The sequence below is a fragment of the Eptatretus burgeri genome, chromosome 16, assembly GCF_056783735.1.
Source record: "Eptatretus burgeri isolate ZD-2024b chromosome 16, Ebu_testis_v1, whole genome shotgun sequence".
NCBI classification, from domain to species: Eukaryota; Metazoa; Chordata; class Myxini; order Myxiniformes; family Myxinidae; genus Eptatretus; species Eptatretus burgeri.
Window position 1 is genome coordinate 6,386,690 of NC_140976.1, and position 27,731 is coordinate 6,414,420.

The 27,731-nt window shown below is 48.3% G+C and overlaps 1 protein-coding gene and 1 long non-coding RNA gene across 8 annotated transcripts; one reads left to right on the plus strand and one right to left on the minus strand.

Moving 5' to 3' along the window:
* The first annotated feature begins 89 nt into the window (after window positions 1-89).
* LOC147010405 (uncharacterized) lies at window positions 90-27,731 on the plus strand. 7 transcript variants are annotated; one of them, XR_015052566.1, is made up of 6 exons: window positions 915-998; window positions 14,310-14,363; window positions 14,472-14,574; window positions 15,364-16,542; window positions 26,743-26,844; window positions 27,047-27,061. XR_015052566.1 is itself a non-coding variant. In XM_085860493.1 (3 exons), exon 1 carries the CDS (start codon window positions 20,154-20,156, stop codon window positions 21,138-21,140), a length of 987 nt encoding a protein of 328 aa, XP_085716619.1. In that variant the 5' UTR covers window positions 19,826-20,153; the 3' UTR covers window positions 21,141-22,742; window positions 26,743-26,844; window positions 27,047-27,731. The 7 variants fall into 7 exon arrangements, 1 of the variants encoding a protein (XP_085716619.1); XR_015052565.1 differs by lacking the exon at window positions 915-998 and adding an exon at window positions 13,869-14,142; XR_015052570.1 differs by lacking the exons at window positions 14,310-14,363; window positions 14,472-14,574; window positions 15,364-16,542; window positions 26,743-26,844; window positions 27,047-27,061 and adding exons at window positions 1,165-1,248; window positions 2,275-2,338; window positions 3,465-3,776 and having other exon boundaries at window positions 839-998.
* Window positions 14,251-15,364, minus strand: LOC147010406 (uncharacterized). Its single transcript, XR_015052573.1, has 2 exons — window positions 14,691-15,364; window positions 14,251-14,646 (listed from the first exon to the last, which is right to left on the minus strand). It is a non-coding gene; the product is annotated as an uncharacterized LOC147010406 (long non-coding RNA).

Genomic DNA, 27,731 nt, shown 5'->3' on the forward strand with positions numbered 1-27,731 from the left:
AGTGGTCAGGAGCTCAGGTAGGCCGAGGAAAGACGTTGCACGACGGAGGATTCCCAGTTGGCGACTGGCTTTGCAGGCGAGGTTTGAAATGTGGCTTTCCCAGGAAAGATTATGGCAGATAGTGAGACCCAGAAGCTTGAAAGAAAGGACTTCTTCCAGAGGATTGTTGAGAAAATGGATTGGGGGGGGTTCTAAACGGTCCTTTCGTAGAGACATACTGAGAGTATGAGATTTGTCCGGATTGAAAGACGTTCCACATGTTGGACGAGTTTGTGATTTTATCCAGATCTGCAGAGAGTGAAGAAGCTGCTGCTTGCCGGTCTGAGGGATGACCGATCGTACGGCAGAGGGTGGAGTCATCAGCAAAGAGATATAGAGGATTTTCCAGAGAGTCGGAGACATCATTGATGAAAACCAGAAAAAGAACAGGGCCCAGAACGCTACCCTGAGGAACTCCAGCCTGGACAGGAAGGGGGGATGAAAGAACTCCATTTAGGGCCACACGGTGATTGCGACAGGAGAGGAAGTCTGCGAGCCATGAGTGGAGATGGCCTTGGATACCATAGGAAGAGAGTTTGGTGAGCAGGACAGGGTGCCAGACCGTGTCAAAAGCACGTGATACGTCTAGAGATACGGCTCCGATTTCATGTTTGGCATAAATTTGCCGTAACTGTAATATAGGGGTCCCAATTAATCCGCAAATATTTCACAATCCGGTGGTGTCGAACCTACCTTGTGTGACACAACTCCACCCATTTGTACCGAGCTACCAATCGATTGTGACGTCACAGTGATGAGAGCGGCAAGTGTAAGACCCACAGATAGTCGGACCCGCGACGTGGCACGCACAACATGCCCTTCGAACCCCCCTCCCTCCACCTCTCTCCTCTCCATATAAACACTGTGGAACTGCGGGTGGAACATCTTCAAGTTCCTCCTCTTCGACCCACACAGGAACAACTGATCCTCTTCAAACCTGTTTGAGTGCACATTTACAGGTGAGTTTGATATCCATCTCTCGTTTTGTCCTACCCACGAGTTTGTAAAGGACTTGCAGCAAAATTGTTATTTTTCAGACAAAGTTGGTTGTTTCTTTCATCAACCTCTTTTGATGTGTGCCTCACCATCGTCTCACTCTCACTCTTCCCTTTGTTTCCCTCACAGACGCCATGAAGTACCTGTTGATCTGCCTGGTGTTTCTCACACTCGCCGTTTGGGGTACTAGTGCATGCCCGTAGATGCGTGGCTGTACGTGCAAACCCTCCCCCCCCCCCGCAAAAAACTCAAACCGCGTGCCAGAAACAACAACCACACAGGCCGTTCCTTTGCTTCCACGTGCCCGTACGTGCGTGGCCGTACATACAAAAAAAAAAAAACTTTCAAACCGCGTGCCAGAAACAACAACCACACAGGCCGTTCCTTCGCTCTCGCATGCCCAAATGTGCGTAGCCGTACATACAAAAAAAAAACTTTCAAACAACCACACAGGCCGTTCCTTCGCTCTCATAAACGACGACTGGATCGGGACATTGTGTTTATCTATAAATGCGGATAAGAAATCGAGAAATTATTAGAATACATTAAGTCATCCCTATCCAGAAGTAGTGCGTGCCCGTACGGAATGTTCACATCATTCCACGAATTATCGCTTGTATTGAAGTAACAACTGCTGTGATACTTACACACACAGAGTTAATAAAAATCAAGTTCACCTCCCTGTCTTTGCTTGCCATGACATTCGCTGCCATTTACCATTGGCACTCCAACCCCACGGTAACCAAGGCACCGATCGATCCCCATCGTAACCAGCACGGCACGTGACGTCATCGTCGGCCGGTCGCGCACCGGCCCACGCAGCAACGGTTCCTGTCATTGGTTGGTAAATAAATTGCCATAACTTGGGAAGCACTTGTCCGATTAATATCAAACCTTGAAAAGGCACATCCTCAGGTCCCCAGCAATATACCTGGCAAGTTTCAATTGGATCGGACCAGCGGTTGGCGAGAAACAGCGGTCACACACACACACACACACACACACACACACACACACACACACACACACACACACACACACACACACACACACACACACACACACACACACACACACACTGCTGGAATTATAGATAGATGTACACACGGACTTCGATCTACAGTATTCGACGTCTCTCTCCCTCGGCCTGTTGTCCGTCATGTTTCCTTGTAATATTCTCTGTTCACGTTTGTTTGTCTCCTGTAACCGAGGCTCGGTCGATGCCACTCTGGGCCGCAGGTGAGAGGAAGTCCCTGAAAATGGTTGCGATGGATGTCGTCAAACGAATTTGTGAAATAATCAGGTAAGGATCACCACGAGCGTTTCACACACACTTCGTTTTTCTCTTCAATGATGCTCACACTCACTTTTACCTTCACACACTTACACACACACTCACACACAAACACAGTCACACTCACACACAAACACACACACACACACACACTCAAACACACACACACACACACACACACACACACACACACACACAAACACACACTCAAACACACACTCAAACGCATACTCAAACACACTCACACACACACACACACACACACACACACACACTCAAACACACACACACACACACACACACACACACACACACACTCAAACACATACTCAAACACACTCACACACTCACACACTCACACTCAAACACACACACACACACACACACACAGACACACACACAAACACTCACTCAAACAAACTCACACACACACACACACACTCACACTCAAACACACACTCAAACACACACACAAACACACTCAAACACACACACACTCACACACAAACAGTCACACTCACACACAAACACACACACTCAAACACACTCACACACACACACACACTCACACTCAAACACACACTCAAACACACACACACACAAACACACTCTCAAACACACACACACTCAAACACACTCACACACTCACACGGACGTCAACCGGGTGTCCAGTCTGCTGTTATAATTGGTGGATGTTTATAATCCCACGGTGTCCTTCGCAAATAGTAGACGAGTTATCGCCGGAATCATGAGCAAATCACCTTCATTCAAACGTCAGTTCTGGCCTGCCGGTTCGTGAAAGACTTTGTCCAAAAGCCTTGACCTGTCGATGCCACAAGAAAATATCGGAAAACGACGTCATTAAAGTAAAGTAGTACTGCAGTATTAGCTGCAGTTGTAATCGTCATAATAGTGGTGTTGTGAAATCCTCCACCGAGCAGGTGCACTCCAGACGAAGGTACTGCACACGTTGTCCTCACCTTTTCATGGGGTCAAAGCAACAATCGTGAACGGGATTGATCTTGTTCCATTATTCACACTCTCAGTGTGAAACACTATTTCAAACCGAACACATCTCCCCCCCCCCACTCGTCCCCCCCATCTCTCCAATGTCTCCCCATCTCCCCTCTCACAGACAGAGAGATAATATTTCCACGCCGTATGAAGGTGTGACGATAAGTCACAGCTTGTGATAAGTCATAAAGTCCAGACATCCCTTGGAGCTGTGGCGAAAGTACTGCAGGAAAATTTGGATAAGCTCTTGGAATGAGTTCTTCCCATGAACTTCTTCACCTTCCAATATTCCCCGTCGACCTGAACTCCCCCTTGGTTCCTGAGTGGTGCACACGTTCCCATGTACAACTTTCCAAGTGTTCAACAATGACGCGAGCACTCACCACGCACTCCCTTTGTTCAACTTGATTAAACCATCCGATTGATTTGTTCAGTGTGTGTGTGTTCTTCTTTCTTTGAAAAATAAACTTGTTTTTATTTACTCTTCAATCTGCTCCCCCTTTGGTTCTTGGTCTATGAAACACGTGGACCGGGATCTTGCTCTCTGCCTGACTCAGGAGGACATCTCCGATCCACGACGAGATCATTTGGGGTTTCCTTGTGGGAATGACGTCATTCTGGGGTTTCCAGGACATGCAGAGCACGCGGTGCAGGAGGGGAGCATCGAATGGATTCACAGGAACCAACTTGGAAGGATTCATCGAGCTGGTGTTGACGTGTGCAGACATCGACAGGATTTATTACCCCACGTGGGCGAGGCCAAAACCGGGGTTAAACAACCGGTTTGTCCTGCAACGACCTCCGTGTCCCGATTCTTGAATAAGAACGCTCCAGGTAGTTCAACCCACACTTGCAGAGTTTGAAATCACTTTTGATTTCTCTAAAACTCAATGGCATCGATAAAAACCGTGCCTTTTCCACATACATGCACTCTCGCCGCTTGTAGTGGAGATGACGGGACACAGGGGCGGAGCACAAATATGCATGAGGTAAAACATGGGCGGAGCACAAATATGCATTAGGACAAACATGGGCGGAGCATAAATGTGCATAAGGACAAACATGGGCGTGCATGAGGTAAAACATGGGCGGAACATAAATATGCATGAGGTAAAACATGGGTGGAGCATAAATGTGCATGAGGTAAAATATGGGCGGAGCATAAATGTGCATGAGGTAAAACATGGGCGGAACATAAATGTGCATAAGGACAAACATGGACGGTGCCTGCGGTAAAACATGGGCGGAGCATAAATATGCATGAGGTAAAACATGGGCGGAGTATAAATATGCATGAGGTAAAACATGGGCGGAGCATAAATATGCATGAGGTAAAACATGGGCGGAACATAAATGTGCATAAGGACAAACATGGACGGTGCCTGAGGTAAAACATGGGCGGAGCATAAATATGCATGAGGACAAACATGGGCGGAGCATAAATGTGCATGAGGTAAAACATGGGCGGTGCATAAATGTGCATGAGGTAAAACATGGGCGGAGCATAAATGTGCATGAGGTAAAACATGGGCGGAGCATAAATATGCATGAGGTAAAGCATGGGCGGAGCATAAATATGCATGAGGTAAAACATGGGCGGAGCATAAATGTGCATGAGGTAAAACATGGGCGGAGCATAAATATGCATGAGGTAAAACATGGGCGGAGCATAAATATGCATGAGGTAAAACATGGGCGGAGCATAAATATGCATGAGGTAAAACATGGGCAGAGCATAAATATGCATGAGGTAAAACATGGGCGGAGCATAAATATGCATGAGGTAAAACATGGGTGGAGCATAAATATGCATGAGGTAAAACATGGGCATGGCATAAATATGCATGAGGTAAAACATGGGCGGAGCATAAATATGCATGAGGTAAAACATGGGCGGAGCATAAATATGCATGAGGTAAAACATGGGCGGAGCATAAATATGCATGAGGTAAAACATGGGCAGAGCATAAATATGCATGAGGTAAAACATGGGCGGAGCATAAATATGCATGAGGTAAAACATGGGTGGAGCATAAATATGCATGAGGTAAAACATGGGCATGGCATAAATATGCATGAGGTAAAACATGGGCGGAGCATAAATATGCATGAGGTAAAACATGGGCGGAGCATAAATATGCATGAGGTAAAACATGGGCATGGCATAAATATGCATGAGGTAAAACATGGGCGGAGCATAAATATGCATGAGGTAAAACATGGGCGGAGCATAAATATGCATGAGGTAAAACATGGACGGAGCATAAATATGCATGAGGTAAAACATGAGTGGTGCATGAGGTAAAACATGGGTGGAGCATAAATGTGCATGAGGTAAAATATGGGCGGAGCATAAATGTGCATGAGGTAAAACATGGGCGGAACATAAATGTGCATAAGGACAAACATGGGCGGTGCATGAGGTAAAACATGGGCGGAGCACAAATATGCATTAGGACAAACATGGGCGGAGCATAAATGTGCATAAGGACAAACATGGGCGTGCATGAGGTAAAACATGGGCGGAACATAAATATGCATGAGGTAAAACATGGGTGGAGCATAAATGTGCATGAGGTAAAATATGGGCGGAGCATAAATGTGCATGAGGTAAAACATGGGCGGAACATAAATGTGCATAAGGACAAACATGGGCGGAGCATAAATGTGCATGAGGTAAAACATGGGCGGTGCCTGAGGTAAAACATGGGCGGAGCATAAATGTGCATGAGGACAAACATGGGCGGAGCATAAATGTGCATGAGGTAAAACATGGGCGGTGCATAAATGTGCATGAGGTAAAACATGGGCGGAGCATAAATGTGCATGAGGTAAAACATGGGCGGAGCATAAATGTGCATGAGGTAAAACATGGGCGGAGCATAAATGTGCATGAGGTAAAACATGGGCGGAGCATAAATATGCATGAGGTAAAGCATGGGCGGAGCATAAATATGCATGAGGTAAAACATGGGCGGAGCATGAATGTGCATGAGGTAAAACATGGGCGGAGCATAAATATGCATGAGGTAAAGCATGGGCGGAGCATAAATATGCATGAGGTAAAACATGGGCGGAGCATAAATATGCATGAGGTAAAACATGGGCGGAGCATAAATATGCATGAGGTAAAACATGGGCATGGCATAAATATGCATGAGGTAAAACATGGGCGGAGCATAAATATGCATGAGGTAAAACATGGGCGGAGCATAAATATGCATGAGGTAAAACATGGGCGGAGCATAAATATGCATGAGGTAAAACATGGGCATGGCATAAATATGCATGAGGTAAAACATGGGCGGAGCATAAATATGCATGAGGTAAAATATGGGCGGAGTATAAATATGCATGAGGTAAAACATGGGCGGAGCATAAATATGCATGAGGTAAAACATGGGCATGGCATAAATATGCATGAGGTAAAACATGGGCGGAGCATAAATATGCATGAGGTAAAACATGGGCGGAGCATAAATATGCATGAGGTAAAACATATAATATGTTTCACATTCAAACTCAGTTACATCACACTGTTCATGTGATCTGTCTGTGTTTTCATCGACATTTTGCTGTCCATTTGCACCAACCTGTTTGGATGATCACTGGTTAAAATATTGGCTAAACTGTTTGTGTCGGGGGACGGGGTCGGGGTGTGTCGGATGTGGTGTGGTCGACCATGCAGGTGCATCTCTCTCCGTTTCTGTGTTGGCAGATCAACACACGTACCTGTGTCTTCTTCTTCTTCTTCTTTCGGCTGCTCCCGTTAGGGGTCGCCACAGCGGATCATCCATTATGATCCACATAGTGATTTGGCACATGTTTTTACGCTGGATGCCCTTCCTGACGCAACCCTGGTCGCCTCTTACGACACAGGGATATGGTACACCTATTTTAACCGGGGCATACACTGGCCCAGTACACTGGTACTCATTTCGCCGACCTCGGAAGGATGACAGGCTGAGTCAACCCCCTGGTGTATTAATTCAGTGGCCCAACGGGGCTTGAACTCGGGACCTTTTGGATCCCAAGCCGCTGCCCTAACCACTGCGCCAACACCAGGCTTCTTACCTGTGTCGTACCTGTGTCACGTACCACACGTACCTGTGTCGTTCAAAATAAAAAGAAAACTTTGTTTACAGTTTGGTTGTGCTCCTTCCTCCCTGTTGGCAAACTTTTAAATGTTTTTCTGTGGTTGAACGACCCCTGCCCCTCCTCCCCCCCCGCCAACCTCGATAGTGCGTGTAGACCGGACTCTAACCCCCATGACATCGACCCCTCCACGTCGTCCCAAACTTTGTCCCCATTACGACGATGTGGACATTGACCCGTCGGTGAAGAGCTCGTGTTGTGAGCAAATCCAAACACTTATCCTGAGTTCAGTGTGGAGGAAAATGGGTCTTCAGAAGATTTAATGAGTTTAATACAAGGGTGAGGAGTTCACCAGAAAAACCATGAGGGGGGGGGGGATTATGAAAACCACGGTGGAGAAGGGGTTGTATATTCCCACATGATTGGGGGGGGGGTGTGGTTTAGAAAACGTTCACGGTGTCCACGCACAGCGACGGGTTGACGAAGGGTTTGGAAGCCGCGGGGTCTATGTAAACCACACATGGTAGTGGGTGGATTTTTTTATAACCGCTCAAGTGATTATTTTGAAAACCACTTGGGGAAGGGGGGTGGGATTAGAAGCCACGCAGAGAAACTAAGTGCTGGAAACGTGGTGGTTTTTCGAGACCGCTCATGAGGTTTTGTTTGGAAACCAGGCATGGGGATTTTTGGAAACTACCCACAGGGGGCTTTAGAAACCATTCACAGTGGTTCTTTGGAAACTAAGAATGGGGTGTGGGGGTGTGGGGGTGTGGGGATGGGGGAGGGTTAGAAACTGCTCATGGGGGGCTTTAGAAACCACGCACTGGGGATTTTAGAAACCACTCACAGGAGTTTTTAGAAACCACTCACTGGGGATTTTAGAAACCACTCACTGGGGAGTTTAGAAACGACTCACGGGGGAGTTTTTATAAACCATGCGCTGGGGATTTTAGAAACCACTCACAGGAGTTTTAAGAAACTACTCACTGGGGATTTTAGAAACCACTCACTGGGGTATTTAGAAACCACTCACGGGGGAATTTTTATAAACCATGTGCTGGGGATTTTAGAAACCACTCACTGGGGAGTTTAAAAACGACTCACGGGGGAGTTTTTATAAACCATGCGCTGGGGATTTTAGAAACCACTCACAGGAGTTTTAAGAAACCACTCACTGGGTATTTTAGAAACCACTCACTGGGGTATTTAGAAACCACTCATGGGGGAATTTTTATAAACCACGCGCTGGGGATTTTAGAAACCACTCACTGGGGATTTTAGAAACCACGCATGGAATTATTTTTAGAAACCATTAACGGAGGTTATTTTTAAAACCAAATATGGGATTTTTAAAAACCACACATGGGGGTGTTAAGATATCGCTCACGAGGAAGTTTTTAGAAACCATGCACTGGGGATTTTAGAAACCACTCACTGGGGATTTTTTTAGAAACCACATACTGGGGATTTTAGAAACCATTCACAGGAGTTTTCAGAAACCATACATGAGGTGTTAAGATATCGCTCGTGGGGAAGTTTTTAGAGACCAAACATGGGGGATTTTAGAAACCACTCAAGGGCGGTTTCTGGAAACCGTTCTGATGGAGTTTTCGAAAACGCTCACAGGAGTGGGAGTGGGTGGGTGGGTGGTAGAAACCACACACAAGGAAGTTTTTAGAAACCATTTACAGTTTTTAGAAACCATTCACAAGTTTTTAGAAACCATTCACAGGAATTTTTGAAACATATGGAAGGGGGGGGGGTCGAAGTTGTGCATAATGGTGTTTTCTTTGTGACTGCTCATTGGGGGTTTTTTTAGAAACCACTCATGGGGAGGGTTTGGGGAGGGTTTGGGGAGGGGTGTTTTGAAACCACTCATGGGGGTTCTTTGAAACCATGCACGGGCATTTTTGGAAACGATGCACTCTAACTATACACATTTTTGCACATTTTGCACATTTTTAGAAACTATAAAAAAAAGTTTTACAAACCATTCACGGGGGTTCTTTAGAAACTACGAACATGGGCAGGGCGGGGTACACAAACCAAACACGGGCATTTTTAGAGACCACACATATGGGTTTTAAGATATCGCTCACAAGGGAGTTTTTAGAACCCATGCACTGGAAATTTTAGAAACCATTCACAGGAGTTTTTCAAAACCACGCATGGGATTTTTTTTTAGAAACCACTCCTGGGGGAGTTTTTAGAAACCAATTGTGGAGATTATTTTTAAAACCAAATACGGGGATTTTTTACAAACCACACATTGGGGTTTTGAGATATCACTCACGGGGAACTTTTTAGAGACCAAACATGTTGTTTTTGAAAACCACTCATGGGTAGTTTCTGAAAACCATTCTCGGGGGATTTTAGAAACTGCCCATGGGGGGGGGTTGAGAAACCTCTCACAGGGTGTTTTTATTTTTAACCATTCATGGGGGTTTTTATAAACCACTCACGTGAGTGGGAGGACAGTTAGAAACCATTCACAGGAGTTTTTACAGACCGTGCCTGGGGGATATGTTTTAGAAAGCACACATGGGAGTTTGGGAAACTAGCATGGGAGTTTTTAGAAAACACACACGAGGATTTTTTTTTTTTTAAACCCCGCAAAGGGGTTTTAAGAAACCATTCACGGGGTTTTTTAAAAACCATGCATGGGGAATATTTAGAAACCAAACACAGGTGTTTTTCAAAACCACGCATAGGAGTTTTTAGAATCTAAGCATCGGAGTTTTTAGAATCTAAGCATGGGGGTTATTAGAAACCAAGCATGGGAGTTTTTAGCGTCCAAGCATGGGAGTTTTTAGAAACCACACCTGGGAGTTTTTAGAAACCATGCATGGGAGTTTTTAGCGTCCATGCATGGGAGTTTTTAGAAACCACACCTGGGAGTTTTTAGAAACCATGCATGGGAGTTTTTAGCGTCCATGCATGGGAGTTTTTAGAAACCACCCACGGGGGTTTTTTCAAAGCATACACAGGGGTTATTGGAAAACATGCATGGAGGGTTATTAGAAAGCATACACAGGTGTTATTAGAAAACAAGGGAGGGGGATTGGGTTTTTAGAAGGTATGCACAGGCTGTAGTTAGAAACCAAGCAAGGGTTTTTTTTAAAACACTACGCATGGGGGAGTTTATCGAAACCATGTACAGGGTTTTGTGGAAACTGCTCTTGGGGGTCATTGGAAAACATGCATAGGGGATTTTATGGAAACCAAGGAAGGGGGAGGAGGTTAGCAACCACACGTGGGGGAGTTCATAGAAACCATGCACAGAGTGTTTTTAAGAAACTGCTCATGGGGGTCATTGGAAACCATGCATAGAGGAGTTTATGGAAACCAACGAAGGGGGGGGGGCAAGGTTTAGCAACCACATATCGGGGAGTTCATAGAAACCATGCACAGAGTTTTTTAGAAACTGCTCATGGATGTTATCGGAACCCATGCAATTGGGTTTTTAAAACCTGCTCATGGGGGGTTTTGGAAACCACACACAGGTTTTAAAAAAAAAAAAAAAAAAATATATATATATATATATATATATATATATATATATATATATATATATATATATATATATATATATATATATATATATATAAACCACACACAGGGGGTTATTACAAACCATGCACGAGATTTTTAGAAACTGTTCACGGGGGTGTTTGAAACCCGTGCACGGGGGTTTTCAAAACGTTATAATCCATGCAAGAGTGTTTTTCAAAAGCAAGTACCTGTATACACCTGTTCAATGCTCTTTCACTTGACACCATTCATTATATTTATCTTGCCAAAACGAAGTTTTTGCAAGATGTTACTTGGTAAGTTTTTTTGTTAACTTGCCAAAACGAAGTTTTTGCAAGATCTGTTACTTGGTAAGTTTTTTTTGTTTGTTTGTCTGTAATCATTGGATTTTTCACCTTTATATCACTCTGTAGAGCACAATTCTCATCGGAAACTCTTGTGGGTACACATATCGTAGTATTATTACAATACCCTTCAGCACACATATAGGTCAAGGTCAAGGTCAAAGGTCAAGGTCACTTTGCGGTAAATCATGGAGGTCAACGAAACCCTTATTTTTGAGTAATTTTGATCGGATCGTCTTCAAACTTCATGGGAATATAGTTCATGGTCTGGCGCTCAGCTGATTAATTTTTGGTGGCGATTGGCCTTGACCTTCATGGTTAGCGCCTGAGGTGAAACATATTTGACCCCAAGGTCAAATTTCCAGTTTTAGGAACCATATCGTGTAGTACCTCAAATTGAACACCTCGATGAGTGCTTTCTAGATATGTCAAGCTTTAGACATTATGACGTCATTTGGTGACGTTATGAGGCAAATGCATATTTTTCGTGGTTACTCTGTAGAATGATTCTCATCGGAATCTCTCGTAGGCAGATATTCCTCAAAGAGTCGCTCCTGGTGGATAGCAGCTCTGTTCACCTCAGTGTGACCTTAGAGCAGTCACACGTGGTCATCTTTTGGCAAGATACGGGTCACCCTGCAGGTGACATTGGTTTGTTTTATCATTTGATTACTGTTACTAAAAGGATTCTGTTTTGAGTGCTCACTTCAGGGATCTTGGACACACACACACACACACACTCACACACACACACACACACACACTCGCTCACACTCACACACTCACACACACACACACACACACACACACACACACTCACACACACATACACACACACACACACACACACACACACACACACACACACACACACAAACACACACAACGCTACAATTGAATCAAGATGTTTTTTCAGGTTTAATTAAGATTTTTGAAACAAATCTGCGAATCCTCCAAACTTTCGGCCTTAAATACGACGGTGGCTTCGTCATGACGTCATATTTACATGCTACAATTATATGTTTTTTCAAACTGACCAAATTAGTTCAGTGCAAAAACGCCATATATTTGAGGCATGGACTGTTATTTTTGTTATTATTTTGTATACATTGTCGAGGCTCGTATGAGAGCGAACACACAACGCACAGCAAAGGGGGGGGGGGTTGCATGAGACAAGAGGGGCGGGAGTGGGAAGGACAAAACAGTGGGGAACAGAGACATGAGGAGATCTGTGGAAGGGAGAGGGATGGGGCAGGGAACATGATGAATAGAACATGGACATTACAGGGACTTTCAGGAAGGAAAGCAGGGAATTTGAAGGAGGTGAGTTTGGGATGGATTAACGAGAGTAGAAAAGATCGTGGTTTGGGATGGGGGATGATAGATGGTGGTGGTGAACTGCTGTTTTGAAGGCCTGGAGGGAAGACTGGGATTGAAGAGAACGTGGGAGTTTATTCCAAAAATGGGAAAAAAAGGAATGAAGGAGTGAAGGTGAGCAGTGATTCGTGATTTTGGTAGTTTTGCCAGAAGGGGGTTGCTGACGGTCCTTGGCCGCTTTGCAGAAATATGGTGGGGACAAATTGCAGAGAGAGCAGGGGGGTGGATGGGGGGCGAGACCGGAGAGGAGATGGTAGAAGACAGAAAGGCCACCGACCTGCCTCCGGTGAGAGAGTTAGAGGCCCAAAGACTCAGCCTCATCGCGGGATATGCCAATGATCCGAAATGGCTTGGTTTCCACAGTGTGAATCTGAGAAAGGTGGGAGGCAGGAGCACCAGCCCAGAGGGGAGAGTAGTACTCCATCAGGCTGTGGACGAAAACTTTGTATGCGGTCAGGAGCTCAGGTGGGCCGAGGAAGGACTTTGCACGAAGGAGGATTCCCAGTCGGCGACTGGCTTTGGAGGCGAGGTTTGAAATGTGGCTTTCCCAGGAAAGGTCATGGCAGATAGTGAGACCCAGAAGCTTGAAAGAAAGGACTTCTTCCAGAGGATTGTTGAGGAAGTGGATGGGGGGGGGGTTCCAAATGGTCCTTTCGTAGAGACATAGTGAGAGTGTGAGATTTGTCCGGATTGAAAACCATGTTCCACGTGTTGGACCAGTTTGTGATTTTATCCAGATCTGCAGAGAGTAAAGAAGCTGCTGCTTGCCGGTCTGAGGGATGGCAGATAGTACGCGGAGGATGGAGTCATCAGCAAAGAGAAATAGAGGATTTTCCAGAGAGTCGGAGAGATCATTCATGGAAACCAGAAAAAGAACTGGGCCCAGAACGCTACCCTGAGGAACTCCAGCCTGGACAGGAAGGGGGGATGAAAGAACTCCATTTAGGGCCACACGGTGATTGCGACAGGAGAGGAAGTCTGCGAGCCATGAGTGGAGATGGCCTTGGATACCATAGGAAGAGAGTTTGGTGAGCAGGGCAGGGTGCCAGATCGTGTCAAAAGCACGTGATATGTCTGGAGATACGGCTCCGATTTCATGTCAGGCATAAATTGGCCGTAACTGTAATATAGGGGTCCCAATCAATCCGCAAATATTTCACAATCAGGCCGGCGGTGTCGAACCAACCTTGGGTGACACAACTCGACCCATTTGTACCGAGCTACCAATCGATTGTGACGTCACGGTGATGAGAGCGGCAAGTGTAAGACCTGCAGATAGTCGGACCCGCGACGTGGCACGCACAACATGCCCTTCGAACCCCCCTCCCTCCACCTCTCTCCTCTCCATATAAACACTGTGGAACTGCGGATGGAACATCTTCAAGTTCCTCCTCTTCGACCCACACAGGAACAACTGATCCTCTTCAAACCTGTTTGAGTGCACATCTACAGGTGAGTTTGATATCCATCTCTCGTTTTGTCCTACCCACGAGTTTGTAAAGGACTCGCAGCAAAGTTGTTATTTTTCAGACAAAGTTGGTTGTTTCTGTCATCAACCTCTTTTGATGTGTCCCTCACCATCGCTCTCACTCTCACTCTTCCCTTTGTTTTCCTCACAGACGCCATGAAGTACCTGCTGATCTGCCTGGTGTTTCTCACACTCGCCGTTTGGGGTATGTACACATGGACTTCGATCTACAGTATTAGATGTCTCTCTCCCTCGGCCTGTTGTCCGTCATGTTTCATTGTAATGTTCTCTGTTCACGTTTGTTTGTCTCCAGCAACCGAGGCTCGGTCGATGCGACTCTGGGCCGCAGATGAGTCGGAGGAGGACCTGATGACGAAATTTCAGGAACTTTTCTCACAGTTGTGGGAGCGTGCCATGTAAGGATCACCACGAGCTTTTCACGCACTCACTCTGTTTCTCTGTTCAATGGTGCTCACACTCACTTTCAGCTACACACACACACACACACACACACACACACACACACACACACACACACACACACACACACACACACACACACACACACACACACACACACACTCCCTGTCTCAACACTCCAACAGAAAACCTTCCAAGATGTTTACTCGATGTTCAAGGGAAAAACGATCATTGCGGTGTTTTACAGGCAGGGTGATTCATCAATGTGTGTGCTATCCCTCGTGTGGATCTCAAACTGGGTGTCCCGTCTGCTGGTATTAGTTGATGGATCTTAAAGATCCCATGATGTCCTTCACAAAGAGTAGGCGAGCTATTGCCAGCACCCTGGCTAAATTACCTTCATTCGAATACCAGGCCTGGCCATTCGAATGGCCAGCCGGTCATTGAAAGACTGATTCCAAAAGCCTTCACTGGTCCAAAAGACTCCACAAGCATATGGGGGAAATTGACTTCATTAAAGTAGTACTGTAGTTTTTTTCGTGTAAGTTGGCGTGTTGTTGTCGTCATAATAGTGGTGTGGGGAAATACTCCACCGAGCAGGTGCACTCCAGACGAAGGTACTGCACACGTTATCCTCACCTTTTGATGGGGTCAAAGCAACAATAGTGAAAGGGATTGATATTGTTTTGTTATCACACTTTCTCAAATCTTACACATCTCCCCCATCTCTCCAATGTCTCCCCATCTCCCCCTCATCCCCCCATCTCTCCTTCACAACCAAACAGAGAAGGTGTTGAAGCTGTGTCGAAAGTCGTCAGCGAAAAGGTGGATAAACTCTTGGAATGAGTTCTTCCCATGAAACTTTTCAACTTCCAATATTCCCCGTCGACCTGAGCTCCCCCTTGGTTCCTGAGTGGTGCACACGTTCGCATGTACAACTTTCCAAGTGTTCAACAATGACGCGAGCACTCACCACACACTCTCTTTGTTCAACTTGATTCAACCATCCGATTGATTTGTTCAGTGTGTGTGTGTTCTTCTTTCCTTGAAAAATAAAGTTGTTTTTATTTACTCTTCAATGTGTTTCTCCTTTGGTTCTTGGTCTATGATACACGTGGACCGGGATCTTGGTCTCTGTCTGACCGAACGTACCTGCGCACAAGGACTCGCAACGAAGTCTCAGATCCACGACGAGATCATTTGGGGTTTCCTTGTGGGAATGGCGTCATTCTGGGGTTTCTAGGACACGCGGAGCACTCGGTGCAGGAGGGGAGCATCGAATGGATTCACAGGAACCAACTTGGAAGGATTAATCGAGCTGGTGTTGTGTTCTGAGCTATCGACATGATTTATTACCCCATGTGCGCGAGGCCAAAACCGGGGTTTACAACTGGTTCACTTTATCTGTCTGTCTGTCCACAAATGTCAATGTATGACTGAGGAAGAACTTAATTTCAATTGAATGTTTTATTTCGAACATGCATTGGAAAGCAAACCTTTAGTTTAACAGTAGTTTAGCTCTGAATTCATCCCAATCGTGTTTGCGCAGAGAGGAGTGAGATAATATTTTTACTCTGTCTGTCTGTTTGGCAGAAAAGACAAAATGTTAAATATTTCCCAACAGGAAGCCTACACTGTTTTATAAGGACAACATGAAGGACACAATCAACAAGCACAAATAACTAATGTCATGAGGTTAAACAAGGTGGTGTAAAAGAAGCGGCATCAACGGCGGAAAAACTTCCGAATTGTTTTTTTTTCTACAACCTTTAAAATCTTTACTTTATTTCCATTGAATTCTATACCTGAGCACTGTGGAACACAAATCACATTCTTAACATTTTCAAAAACCTCCTGTTCAGCACCACCTGGACAATATATTACAGCATTTTATGTCATCTCGACCAATCAGATTTGCCGCTCACAGGCCCTCCCGGTGTCCTATTATCTGAAGACTGTGCATGGTAAGGTGTTCTATAACCTCTGTGGTTGGTGTTGGTATATCATCCCTATAGTCCATAGGCAGAGATCTTAGGATTCTGTTCAAAACTTCTGATGGTTGAGTGGAAGCAGCTTTCTCTGTTAAATTATTAAACTTGTTCATTAACGCGGTTAGTAAAAAAAGTTGCTGTGATTAGATGTTGTGGACCTATTTCTCAGAGTATGAGTTAGTGGTCACGGAGATTTGTGATAGAATATGAGAAGAAAACGCTGGCAGGTGTTTTGAAATCACCTGCAGGTATTAATAACATGTTGTGAGGTCAATCCAGTCTTGTCAGCCCGGCTCGGCTTGGCAAAGTTATTTCTTCCTTGTACAAACGGAGACGGATGTGTTGAATCCTCACAAGGTTATCTTTCAAAATATAGACCAATTACTGCACCGTAGTCCCAAGATAGCCAGACATAACAATACACACTCACACACACACACACACACACACACACACACACACACACACACACACACACACATATATATATATATATATATATATATATATATATATATACACACAAGCTGGGAGGTGGCGATGGGTCGCCGAGCAGGAGGTAAAGTATTCCATATATCACAAAACCCGGAATATATTTGATAGAACATCACCTGCAGATCATTTGTGCCAAATTTCGTAACCCTACGTGGGATAATGGCTTTCGGAATTGATTTCGTGTGAACGGTACCGATTTTGAAGGTTTTTCAGTTGTTGCTCGGGAACCAAAGCGTCCCTAGCAACCATCACAATTTCCAAAGCACTGGGTCATAAGATGTACATACTACCCGAGTTTGGTCAAAATCCGCCAACGTTTACTACCAATTATGCTGATGACAAACGAACAAACATCCTAACAAACATCCAAACAGACAGAATTACTGACAATAAGGGTCACCTATTTCGGCGACCCAATAAACACCAGGGCCGGATTACGATTTTGTAGGCCCCTGGGCTACAGATAGTGAGGTCCCCTCAACATTAGGCCCGCATCGATGGGTGCAAGTGTAACACAACAAAAAGAGAAGAGATATCGTGATATTTTCAAAACTAAAATAAGTTTTTGAAATATTAAATTTATTTGACAAGGCCAAACAAAATTAAAATTCAAACATTTGCTTTGCGTAATTTGTTGGTAACAAAAATTTCTCCTAAACATCAGTAAATTGTAAATTTTTGAGAACATCATTTTCAATTGCCATGACAGCCAGTCTGTTTAGTCGTTCGTGTGTCATTGTTGACCTGAGTGCATTCTTTATATGTTTCAGCCTGGAGAAACTTCTGTCTCCAGTCGCATTAGTTATCATTAAACACAAGTAAATCCATAGTGCTATTTCAACATTAGGGAATGAAGAAGTGAATCCATTTTTTTTAGCACAAGGGTGTAGATATCAGAAGCTTGCGGTGTTTCATGCTTGTCCCTGAATTAATCAAATTGCCCAACAAAGCAATGACGAAAGAACAAGGAAAGTTTCGATGGAATGAGCGATTTCTTGTACAGGCTCTAAGCGAGTACGAGATCGTCTCATTGTAATCAGGATTGCCAGTGCCAACGAGTTGGAATAATGGGCAAGAAAAAATATTTTCCAGTATATTGTTGTGGTTGACGAAATTCGCAAACCACCATTCGGGTCCCGTAGGTGAGATATCTCTGTAAGTATATGTGTAGTTCGCCCCAAACCCATTGTTTAGAGGGAATAAATGTCATTCATTCGGGCTGCGACCCTTTTAGATAGCCGTTTTTCTTTTACTATCTTTATTTTGGACCAACCGCCATTACTACCACCACAACCACCACCAACAGCATCTCGACAACCACAGCCACCTTCTCCAGAACCGCCTTCACAACATCCACCTTCTCCACAACCGCTTTCACACACCAACCACCAACCGCAACGCCGCTTCACAACAACAGCAACGCCAACAGCCACGACCTTTACCGTCACAACTCGCCCTCGCAACCATCGCATCACCGCCATTCCCGCGCCGCTTGTGGGCACCGATACTGGACTCGTACAGGGCGCGCACCGAGCAGCGGGTGCAAAAACACCAGCCTTTCCGAGAAATCGGATCAAGAATGATTCACGCCCACTTCTGTTCCGTCCTATCAGCGAGCGTGGGGCGATTTGGCCCCGCCTCCAGGCGCGTCGGAGTATAATCGCTATATGCATATTCGCGGATCAAGAATGATTCACGCCCACTTTTCCTCCGTCCAATGGGGGAGCGTGGCTCCGCCCCCGAGCCGTTCCTGATCCAAAAATCTGCATATGATTTCTCCTGTCGGACTATAAAGCGCCGAGCGCGGGGCGAATTTGGCAGAGTTGAGAAGAGAGAAGAGTTGGAGAGTTGTGGCAGCGGCGAAATCAGTCGAGAGAGTGTCTGTCGGGGTCCGGAGAGTCTGGAGAAGCCAAGGAGCTTTGTGGAGGTCTCCGCTCGTGTCAGAGTCGGGGAGGCCGGGAACGCGGTCGAGGTCGCAGTGGTGTCGCTCGTCGCGGGACCCAAGCCAGCCAGATATCCTCTTTCCCCCGAGCATCAACAACCCGCCCCCACCCTGTTTCCCCCCCCCCCGCACTGAGATAGTGTGAGAAGGGGGCCCCGTTCCCACCCCATTCCAGGCAGTGCCAGCGAGGCCCGCGGAGTTGGGGCGCCGCCGCCATTTTGCGGCTCATCACCAGACGGGTAGGCTCGACACGGTCTTGGCCCCAGGCCCGTCTGCCCCCTTGTCGTTGAGGGTGGCCCCTTTTTCTTTTGCTTTGGAGTATATGTGTTGTCGGCGCCGTCTGTGAAGTAAAACTGTGTAAGTGTTGCCGTGTGCTCGCGTAGTCGGTAGTAGATCTGCATTGTGTCTCTTTTGTTGCATTTGCTTTTTGTGCAGAATTGTTGTGTTACTTTTACATTTGCTTTTGGTGCATAATTGTGGTAATTGTATATGTGTGCTTTCCGTTTGCCGCTGAATAAATGTGCCTTATGTTGAACTGTCTTTCCCGTTTCGCTTCGTCTTTTCTTTAATTGAATCTCCATCTTACTTCACGTAAAGGGTTGGTAGGGGCTAAATACGCCTGATAATTAATCGGAAACGTCGAGGTTGACGATAACACCGCTCGGTTATCCCGATAGGACGGAACAGGTCGCTTAAAGTTGCCCGTGTCCGAAGTCGACCTGCAGCGAGGTGCGATCGCCCGGTCTCCACTCCGTGTGGGTACTTAGGTAGGTCGAATATGCCGAACAACCCTATCCCACGTGGGGGGCCGATTGGCACGATCGTGGTCAGGCCGAAAGGCCCACCCGTGACTAGTTCCCGGCGTTAGTCCGAGAGGGTCACGACGGGATTGTCCGTCCGGTGGGCGACGTGCCGCGATTCGAGTTACGTGGCCGCTCGCACGCCGGAGGGCGCGAATCCGCAACACTGGTGTCAGGAGTGGGACACAAACCCATCCCCCTCCTCGCGGCACTGGTGTCGGAGAGCGGGAAAACGGGCTCTCCTGTCTCCAGCTAAATTCACGGGAATCGGTCCAGGGGTGAGAGGAGCGACCCCCGATTCCCTCCAAATTACGAGCGATTTAAATTAACCCTTTACGAGAAATAAGATGGCATCTCAAGGCGAGCGGGAGCCGGGGGTATTAGAAATGGATTTGGAATGTGTAGAATCCATGGTCCAGGATGAAAACCCCGTGCAGGAAATGTTGGTTGTGCAGGAACACGAACTCCCCCAACTGAACCCAGAGCCCGAAATAGGTGCGGCGGCGGCCGCGGTGTATGACACCTCCCCTCCCCCTCTCCACCAAAACCCTTCCCCGATCCCTGCCGAAACGGCTCACCCAAACGCACCCGACAGGACCCAGCTATTCACCATGCTGGCAAAGATGAATGCGAACATGAACAAGCAAATGCACGAAATGAAAACGAAGATGGATACAAACACAAACGAAATAAAAGGCATGAACGAAAATATGGAAACAAACGCACTCAAAATGAAGGAAGAAATGAAAGAGCTGCGGGGTGCGACGCAGAACATGGGCCGAAGCCTGCAGGCGGGCATGAAGGCAGTGACCAGGGAGCTCAAAATGGCGACGCCACGTGTGGGAGCGAACGAGCTGGGAGGGAGTGCAACGGCTGTCAGGCCCGCGGTGGAGGCGGGTGACAAAGTAATTCGGGAGACATGTTGGGCGAGGGTCGTGACGGAAAAAGTGACGGTGACCGAGAGGGAAAAACTAATTGGGGTGACGGAGACGTGCACGAGGGAGATAACAAGGGAAGAGACGGAAATGATAGTTGAGACAAGGGAGATAACAAGGGAAGAGGTGACTGAGTTGGCAGAGACACGGGAGATGGGAACGATAGAGGGAAGACTACACGATGAAGACGGGGTAAGTGACGCACACACACACACGGAGGTAGTGGAGGATAATGGGGGTGAGCTCGCGGACTGGGTGGAGACCCAGTGCGAGCAGCGGGATGGCCTCCTCCAGGAACGAGGGGAGGGAGTATGCCCCCTTGAGACGGATCACGACCAGGTGAGTTCGGTCGTGTTGAGCGAGGTCGAGGGGAGGAGTGCTGTGGACAGGTGCACGTAGAGCTTGGGGGTATAGAGGCCCCGGAGACCCTTGTGGGGACACGAATCCCCAGTGTGGTTGTCCCGGTGTGTGTGGTGTCGAGGTGTGTGTTCACGAGTGTGGCGAAATGCGTGCTGCAAAGCACGCATAGCGCGGGTGCAAGGGCGTGTGTGAGAGCGACCGGGTGGGTGACAAAGACCCCGTGTGTGGAAGCGACCCCATGTGTGAGTGGTGTGGTGGTAAGTGTGCAGAAGGGCGTGATTCCCAGCACGCCGTGTGTGGATGAGGAACCGCGAGCGAGTGCCCCCGCGTGTGTGAGTAGTATGGCACGAGTGAGTGAAAGGCCGCGAGTGAGTGGAGCCACGTGTGCAAGGTCGCTGTGTGTAAGGGAGATGTCGGTCGGCATGTGTGAACAGGCAGCCGCGTCTCCCGGTGTGAGTTTAATGGTGAGGTGTGTTAGAGTCGTAACACGCGGGAGTGCGTGGGTTGAATGGCGACGACGACGGCGACAGAGGGACAAAAGCCGGGTAGCGGCTGTAGCTGTTTCGGGGACCGTGCTGGGTTCACCCAGCAGCGAGCGTGCGGTCCGTGCTGTGCAACGCACGAGGCCCCCACGTGCTCGCTTGCGAGAGTGAAGTCCCGGTCCGGAAACGCCAGCGGTGGATTTGCCGATCCCGCGGACGGACAAAGTTTAGGCAGGATTACGGATTTGGACCGGATGGGTTCTCCACGCGGGCGTGTGTGTTAAGCTCCAACGGGCAAAGCACATGTGTTCGCGTGGGGAACCCCTCGAGACGTGGGGCTTGTGATTTTTTTATGCACCGGGTGCCGTCATGGCTGCGTGGGTGGTTGGAATCCGGAGGAGGGGTATCCCTGCCGGATGGTACCGTCCAAGGAGGGACGAGGTACACGTGCAGCTGCATGACGTCACGGGCAGGTGCAAAGTGTGCGAGCTGTGAGTTGCCGCGCTGGTGCTGCGCATGTGAAAAAAAAAAAAAGCAAGCCTCACTTTCGGGTGCACAGGATTCCCGGGCAAGGGGTGGAAGACCCCCTTACCAGGGCACAGGATGAAACTAGTTAGGGGGAAGGGTTAGCTTAGCTAGACCGACTTCATGGGGCAGGGGTAAGTCCTCATGGAGTCCGTGGAATGGATGAGTTAGAGGGATTGTAGCGAGATTTAGGATGGGAATTTTTTTTTTGATTTTGAGGACATGGACAGACTAGTGAATGTGTAGAGTTGACGTAGTTTAGCTACGTAGGTTAAATGGAACGTGCTATAGTTTAAGGGACGACGTGGGAGCACGAGTTAGTTACGGGAGGTAGTTAGAAGGATGGCGGAGTTCAGCGGTGTGTGTGTTGAAGAGTTGTGAGGTGAGTACATGATGAGTGAGTGAGGCCAGCGGGTCTGTGTGAGTGGAGCGAATGGGGAATGCATGGTGCGATGAGTGAGTGGGGGAGGAGTGACTCTCACCCAAGGGACCCCGGGGTCAGTGTAGAGTGAGTTAGGGGGTTAGTTAAATTGAAAAATGGAGGTCGTTTTGTTGTTGGTGTGAATGTAGGCTCGAAACCCATTTGGAGGGGTGCAGGAGCCCTGTTGACGGGCTGGGAGCGTGGCTGCGAAAGGTGAGTATCGCTGAGTGGGTACCCCGGGCACCAGGCTAGTCGGCCGTGGTAGGCCAAGGGCCCATGGGGGGCCGGGATAGCGTAGTGGGCACGGGTGCGCCTGCTTGGTACGGGGGCCTGGGGCGCCATTAGCCGCGTGGGCAGTGTTGTGGGCACGGGTGGCCCTCGGAAAGGGGCCTGGGAAGCCAGCCTGCCACGTGTGCGTTTCAGGGGAGGTGCCATGGGGGGCACTCCCCGGTGTTTAGGGAGCTGGTAGGCTCGGAGGCAGTGTAGTGCCCGGGGGTGCCATAGCTGGAGATTCGGCAGAGGGTCGTGCCTGCCAAAGGGAGCCACGTGTCCCAGCCATGAGACCGTGTGAGGGCACGGAGAGAAAATTGGGGGGCGAGGCCCGAAATTGTGAGGACACCAACACAGGCGACGGGAATCTGGGTTGTTAGAACCAATAGTTTAAGCGCGAGGCACTTGTTGAAAGCCCCGGGGTAGTTTAACCGTTAAGTGGTTAGGGTAGATTAGGAAGTGTACCCCTCCGCACTATCCATCCCCTCGCTCTCGTTGTGGGCCGCTGGACCCACTTTGGTTTAGATCGCTGAAGTCTGGGGAGGCCATTCTGAGGCTTCGTTGGGCCTCGACACAGGACGCTAGCTCTCCCTTGTTCCCCTCTGGGAAGGGAACGTAGGGGTTGGGAGTAGGCTAGGTGACAGGATAGGTTAGCCGAACAAGGACAGTACAGGGGGTTAGGGGACGATTTATAGTGGGGAAGTAAAAAAATATAAAAAATAAGTTGGGGCTAAATTGGGGTTTGACAAATTAAGGGAGTGGGTATAGACAGTGACAGGCAAAGGCGATAGGTTGGGAGGGAGACCGTAGGGTAGGTCCGAGCCCGCCTTCCGAGTGGCCAGCACCACCGCACTCCCTCCACCAACCTCCACTGAACGGCAAAGGCTGGCCAGCTTCATCTGCTGGCTGCATTGCTGCAAGGCAAAGGCCGGCCCACTTCATTGGCAGCTGTTGTTTTGCTGCAAGGCCTGTGCCGGCTGGATCGTCTGCAGCTGCTGTGCTGCAAGGCCTGTGCCGGTCGGATTGTCTGCAGCTGCTGTGCTTCAAGGCCTGTGCCGGCCAGTTCATCTGCTGTGTTTGCCTGCAGCGGCCTTGTTCTGCAGGCTGTGTTTGCCTGATCACCTTTGCCATGCCATGCCCACTGCCCCTGTTCACCAGCCCCGTTCAATATTGCTTTGCCCCCCCCCCCCTGTTCATTTCCATGTGCGCCAGTATCAAAGCAACAGTTTGCAAGCTGCAAGAACTGCCCTGTTGGCAGCTACAACACGGGCCTGCAGTGGTGGCCCGTGCACCATGTTTGTGTCCATCCATCCATCCGTTGTGTTCATTGCGTGTGCCACTTGAGCTGGCACGGAGACTGCGTTTGTGCAGCCCATGCACGTTGTGGTTCACTGCGTTCAGTTAAAAAAAGGGAAGGCCTTGGACTGCGAGTGAGCAGCCGGCCACGTTCCCCGTCACCTGCATTGTTTGAGCCAGAGAGTTCATGCGAGCAGCCTGGCTCCCTGCTAACTGCTTTCTTTTTGCAGAGTTCATTGATCCTGGGCCATGGTTTAGTGTAAAATTTGTAAGTTAAGATGTACTGTAAATATGAGTGCGCCCCCGTCATGTCTGTCTTAGCGCCGGCAATTTTATTTAAGTCGTCCGTGTGAGTGAGTTTGTTTAGGTAGTTACTCAGCCCTCAGGTTATTTATTTTGGGGACACGAATACCATGAATGTCGCACTCAGGGATCTGTAGGTAAAATGTACGAGGGAAAACTACACATGATGGCACACAAAAATTTGATGACTCGGGACGAGTCTGTAAAAAGGGGAGGGGGTAGTGTTGTGGTTGACAAAATTCGCAAACCACCATTCAGGTCCCGTAGGTGAGCTATCTCTGTAAGTATATGTGTAGTTAGCCCCAAACCCGTTGTTTAGAGGGAATAAATGTCATTCATTCGGGCTGCGACCCTTTTAGATATCCGTTTTTCTTTTACTATCTTTATTTTGGACCAACCGCCATTACTACCACCACAACCACCACCAACCGCATCTCGACAACCACAGCCACCTTCTCCAGAACCGCCTTCACAACATCCACCTTCTCCACAACCGCTTTCACACACCAACCACCAACCGCAACGCCGCTTCACAACAACAGCAACGCCAACAGCCACGACCTTTACCGTCACAACTCGCCCTCGCAACCATCGCATCACCGCCATTCCCGCGCCGCTTGTGGGCACCGATACTGGACTCGTACAGGGCGCGCACCGAGCAGCGGGTGCAAAAACACCAGCCTTTCCGAGAAATCGGATCAAGAATGATTCACGCCCACTTCTGTTCCGTCCTATCAGCGAGCGTGGGGCGATTTGGCCCCGCCTCCAGGCGCGTCGGAGTATAATCGCTATATGCAGATTCGCGGATCAAGAATGATTCACGCCCACTTTTCCTCCGTCCAATGGGGGAGCGTGGCTCCGCCCCCGAGCCGTTCCTGATCCAAAAATCTGCATATGATTTCTCCTGTCGGACTATAAAGCGCCGAGCGCGGGGCGAATTTGGCAGAGTTGAGAAGAGTGAAGAGTTGGAGAGTTGTGGCGGCGGCGAAATCAGTCGAGAGAGTGTCTGTCGGGGTCCGGAGAGTCTGGAGAAGCCAAGGAGCTTTGTGGAGGTCTGCGCTCGTGTCAGAGTCGGGGAGCTACGGAGAGGGGAGGCCGGGAACGCGGTCGAGGTCGCAGTGGTGTCGCTCGTCGCGGGACCCTAGCCAGCCAGATATCCTCTTTCCCCCGAGCATCAACAACCCCCCCCCCCCCGTTTCCCTCCGCGCTGAGATAGTGTGAGAAGGGGGCCCCATTCCCACCCCATTCCAGGCAGTGCCAGCGAGGCCCGCGGAGTCGGGGCGCCGCCGCCATTTTGCGGCTCATCACCAGACGGGTAAGCTCGACGCGGTCTCGGCCCCAGGCCCGTCTGCCCCCTTGTCGTTGAGGGTGGCCCCTTTTTCTTTTGCTTTGGAGTATATGTGTTGTCGGCGCCGTCTGTGAAGTAAAACTGTGTAAGTGTTGCCGTGTGCTCGCGTAGTCGGTAGTAGATCTGCATTGTGTCTCTTTTGTTGCATTTGCTTTTGGTGCAGAATTGTTGTGTTACTTTTACATTTGCTTTTGGTGCATAATTGTGGTAATTGTATATGTGTGCTTTCCGTTTGCCGCGGAATAAATGTGCCTTATGTTGAACTGTCTTTCCCGTTTCGCTTCGTCTTTTCTCTAATTGAATCTCCATCTTACTTCACGTAAAGGGTTGGTAGGGGCTAAATACGCCTGATAATTATTAATCGGAACCCTCGAGGTTGACGATAACACCGCTCAGTTATCCCGATAGGACGGAACGGGTGGCTTAAAGTGGCCCGTGTCCGAAGTCGACCTGCGGCGAGGTGCGATCGCCCGGTCTACCCTCCGTGTGGGTACTTAGGTAGGTCGAATTTGGCGAACAACCCTATCCCACGCGGGGGGCCGATTGGCACGATCGTGGTGAGGTCGAAAGGTCCACCCGTGACTAGTTCCCGGCGTTAGTCCGAGAGGGTCACGACGGGATTGTCCGTCCGGTGGGCGACGTGCCGCGATTCGAGTTACGTGGCCGCTCGCACGCCGGCGGGCGCGAATCCGCAACAATATTATACAGTATATCAATTGAGCCCTTTTTAAAGAGATAATTCAGCATACTTCTACTTTCATTCTGCATTTACAAATGAAGTAACTTTTCACAGTAAATTAATTTAACTTAATATCTGGAGGCCCTCAGCTGGCGGAGTAAACACACCTATATTATGTACTGGTAAGTACTTTGTGATATTTCAAAAAATGTTGAACATTTATCTTTCATTTGGCAGATATCTATTTCTCATGAATTATGTTGCCATGGCAGCCAGCTCAGTAATTTGCCTTGTGTACGAAATATTTAATATTACAGGTCAGCCTGGGCAGCGCTGCTGCTTGATGACCAGAGCGTCCCAAACTGATCAAGTTGGCACTGGCTCTGCCAGGTGGGCAGTGGTTCAGAAACGACATCCAGGTAGGTGGTTTGAATGTGCGATAAATTGGGAGGGGGGGATACAAGCCAAATAATGCTGGTAGGAATTGAAGGAGTAATGGCGATGGAATAATAGTATCGGAAGAGATCAACAAGCAGGTGGTCAGAGTGGAAAGATGAGAGAATCGGATAGTTGTAGCATAGGTGGTGATACAGAGGCAAATGGTGTGTGTTATGTCGGTAGGTGGGCCACAAACGGGAAGGACTGGGGCGGAGAAGCAGGAACTTGGAGACGCACTGGAGAGGATGATGGGAATGGTTGAGCTGGAGGTGATGCTGTGCAGTGTGGGGACTTTGTGGGAGTAGCGTAACCGGATGAAGAGGAAAGTTTTGGTAAATTTGGTTTGGGGGGGGGGGGGGAAAGGAATACAGAGGGTCAACAACTGGAATAGGTGGTGGTGAGGAATGGGATGGCCATATCTGGTTTATTCTTTTCGAAAGCAGGAAAGAAACTGGACCCCACCGATCTATTTCGGGATTGTCCGTTCTTGTTTCCGTCACGACCGTTCTTGTGTGTAGAATAGACATGTTGGTTTCCATTATATCTGCTATTGCGACCGTAATTACTGTGTTGGTTTCAATTTCGGCCGCTTTTTCATCAATTTTAGCTGTTTTTGTTACAAGAATGACGGGTTTTCATTCCGTCTGACAACGCTGGCGTCCGTTTGTTAGGGGGGCTTGAAAGCATTCGAACGTGAAACAGCAGTTAAACTGCGACGTGCAACCGGCAGGGGGAGTTCGTCACAATTTCACACAAAGACGTAAGCGGAGTGAGCGCACTGGAGCTTTCAGGGAGGGGCGGAGTTAAGGGCGCTGATGGGCGGGGCGAGTGAAGAGCGCTGATGGGCGGGGCGAGTTAAGACCGCTGA

Coding starts and splice junctions, on each gene's coding strand:
- LOC147010405 (XM_085860493.1), top strand. CDS start 20,154: ATGGCATCTCAAGGCGAGCGGGAGCCGGGGGTATTAGAAATGGATTTG.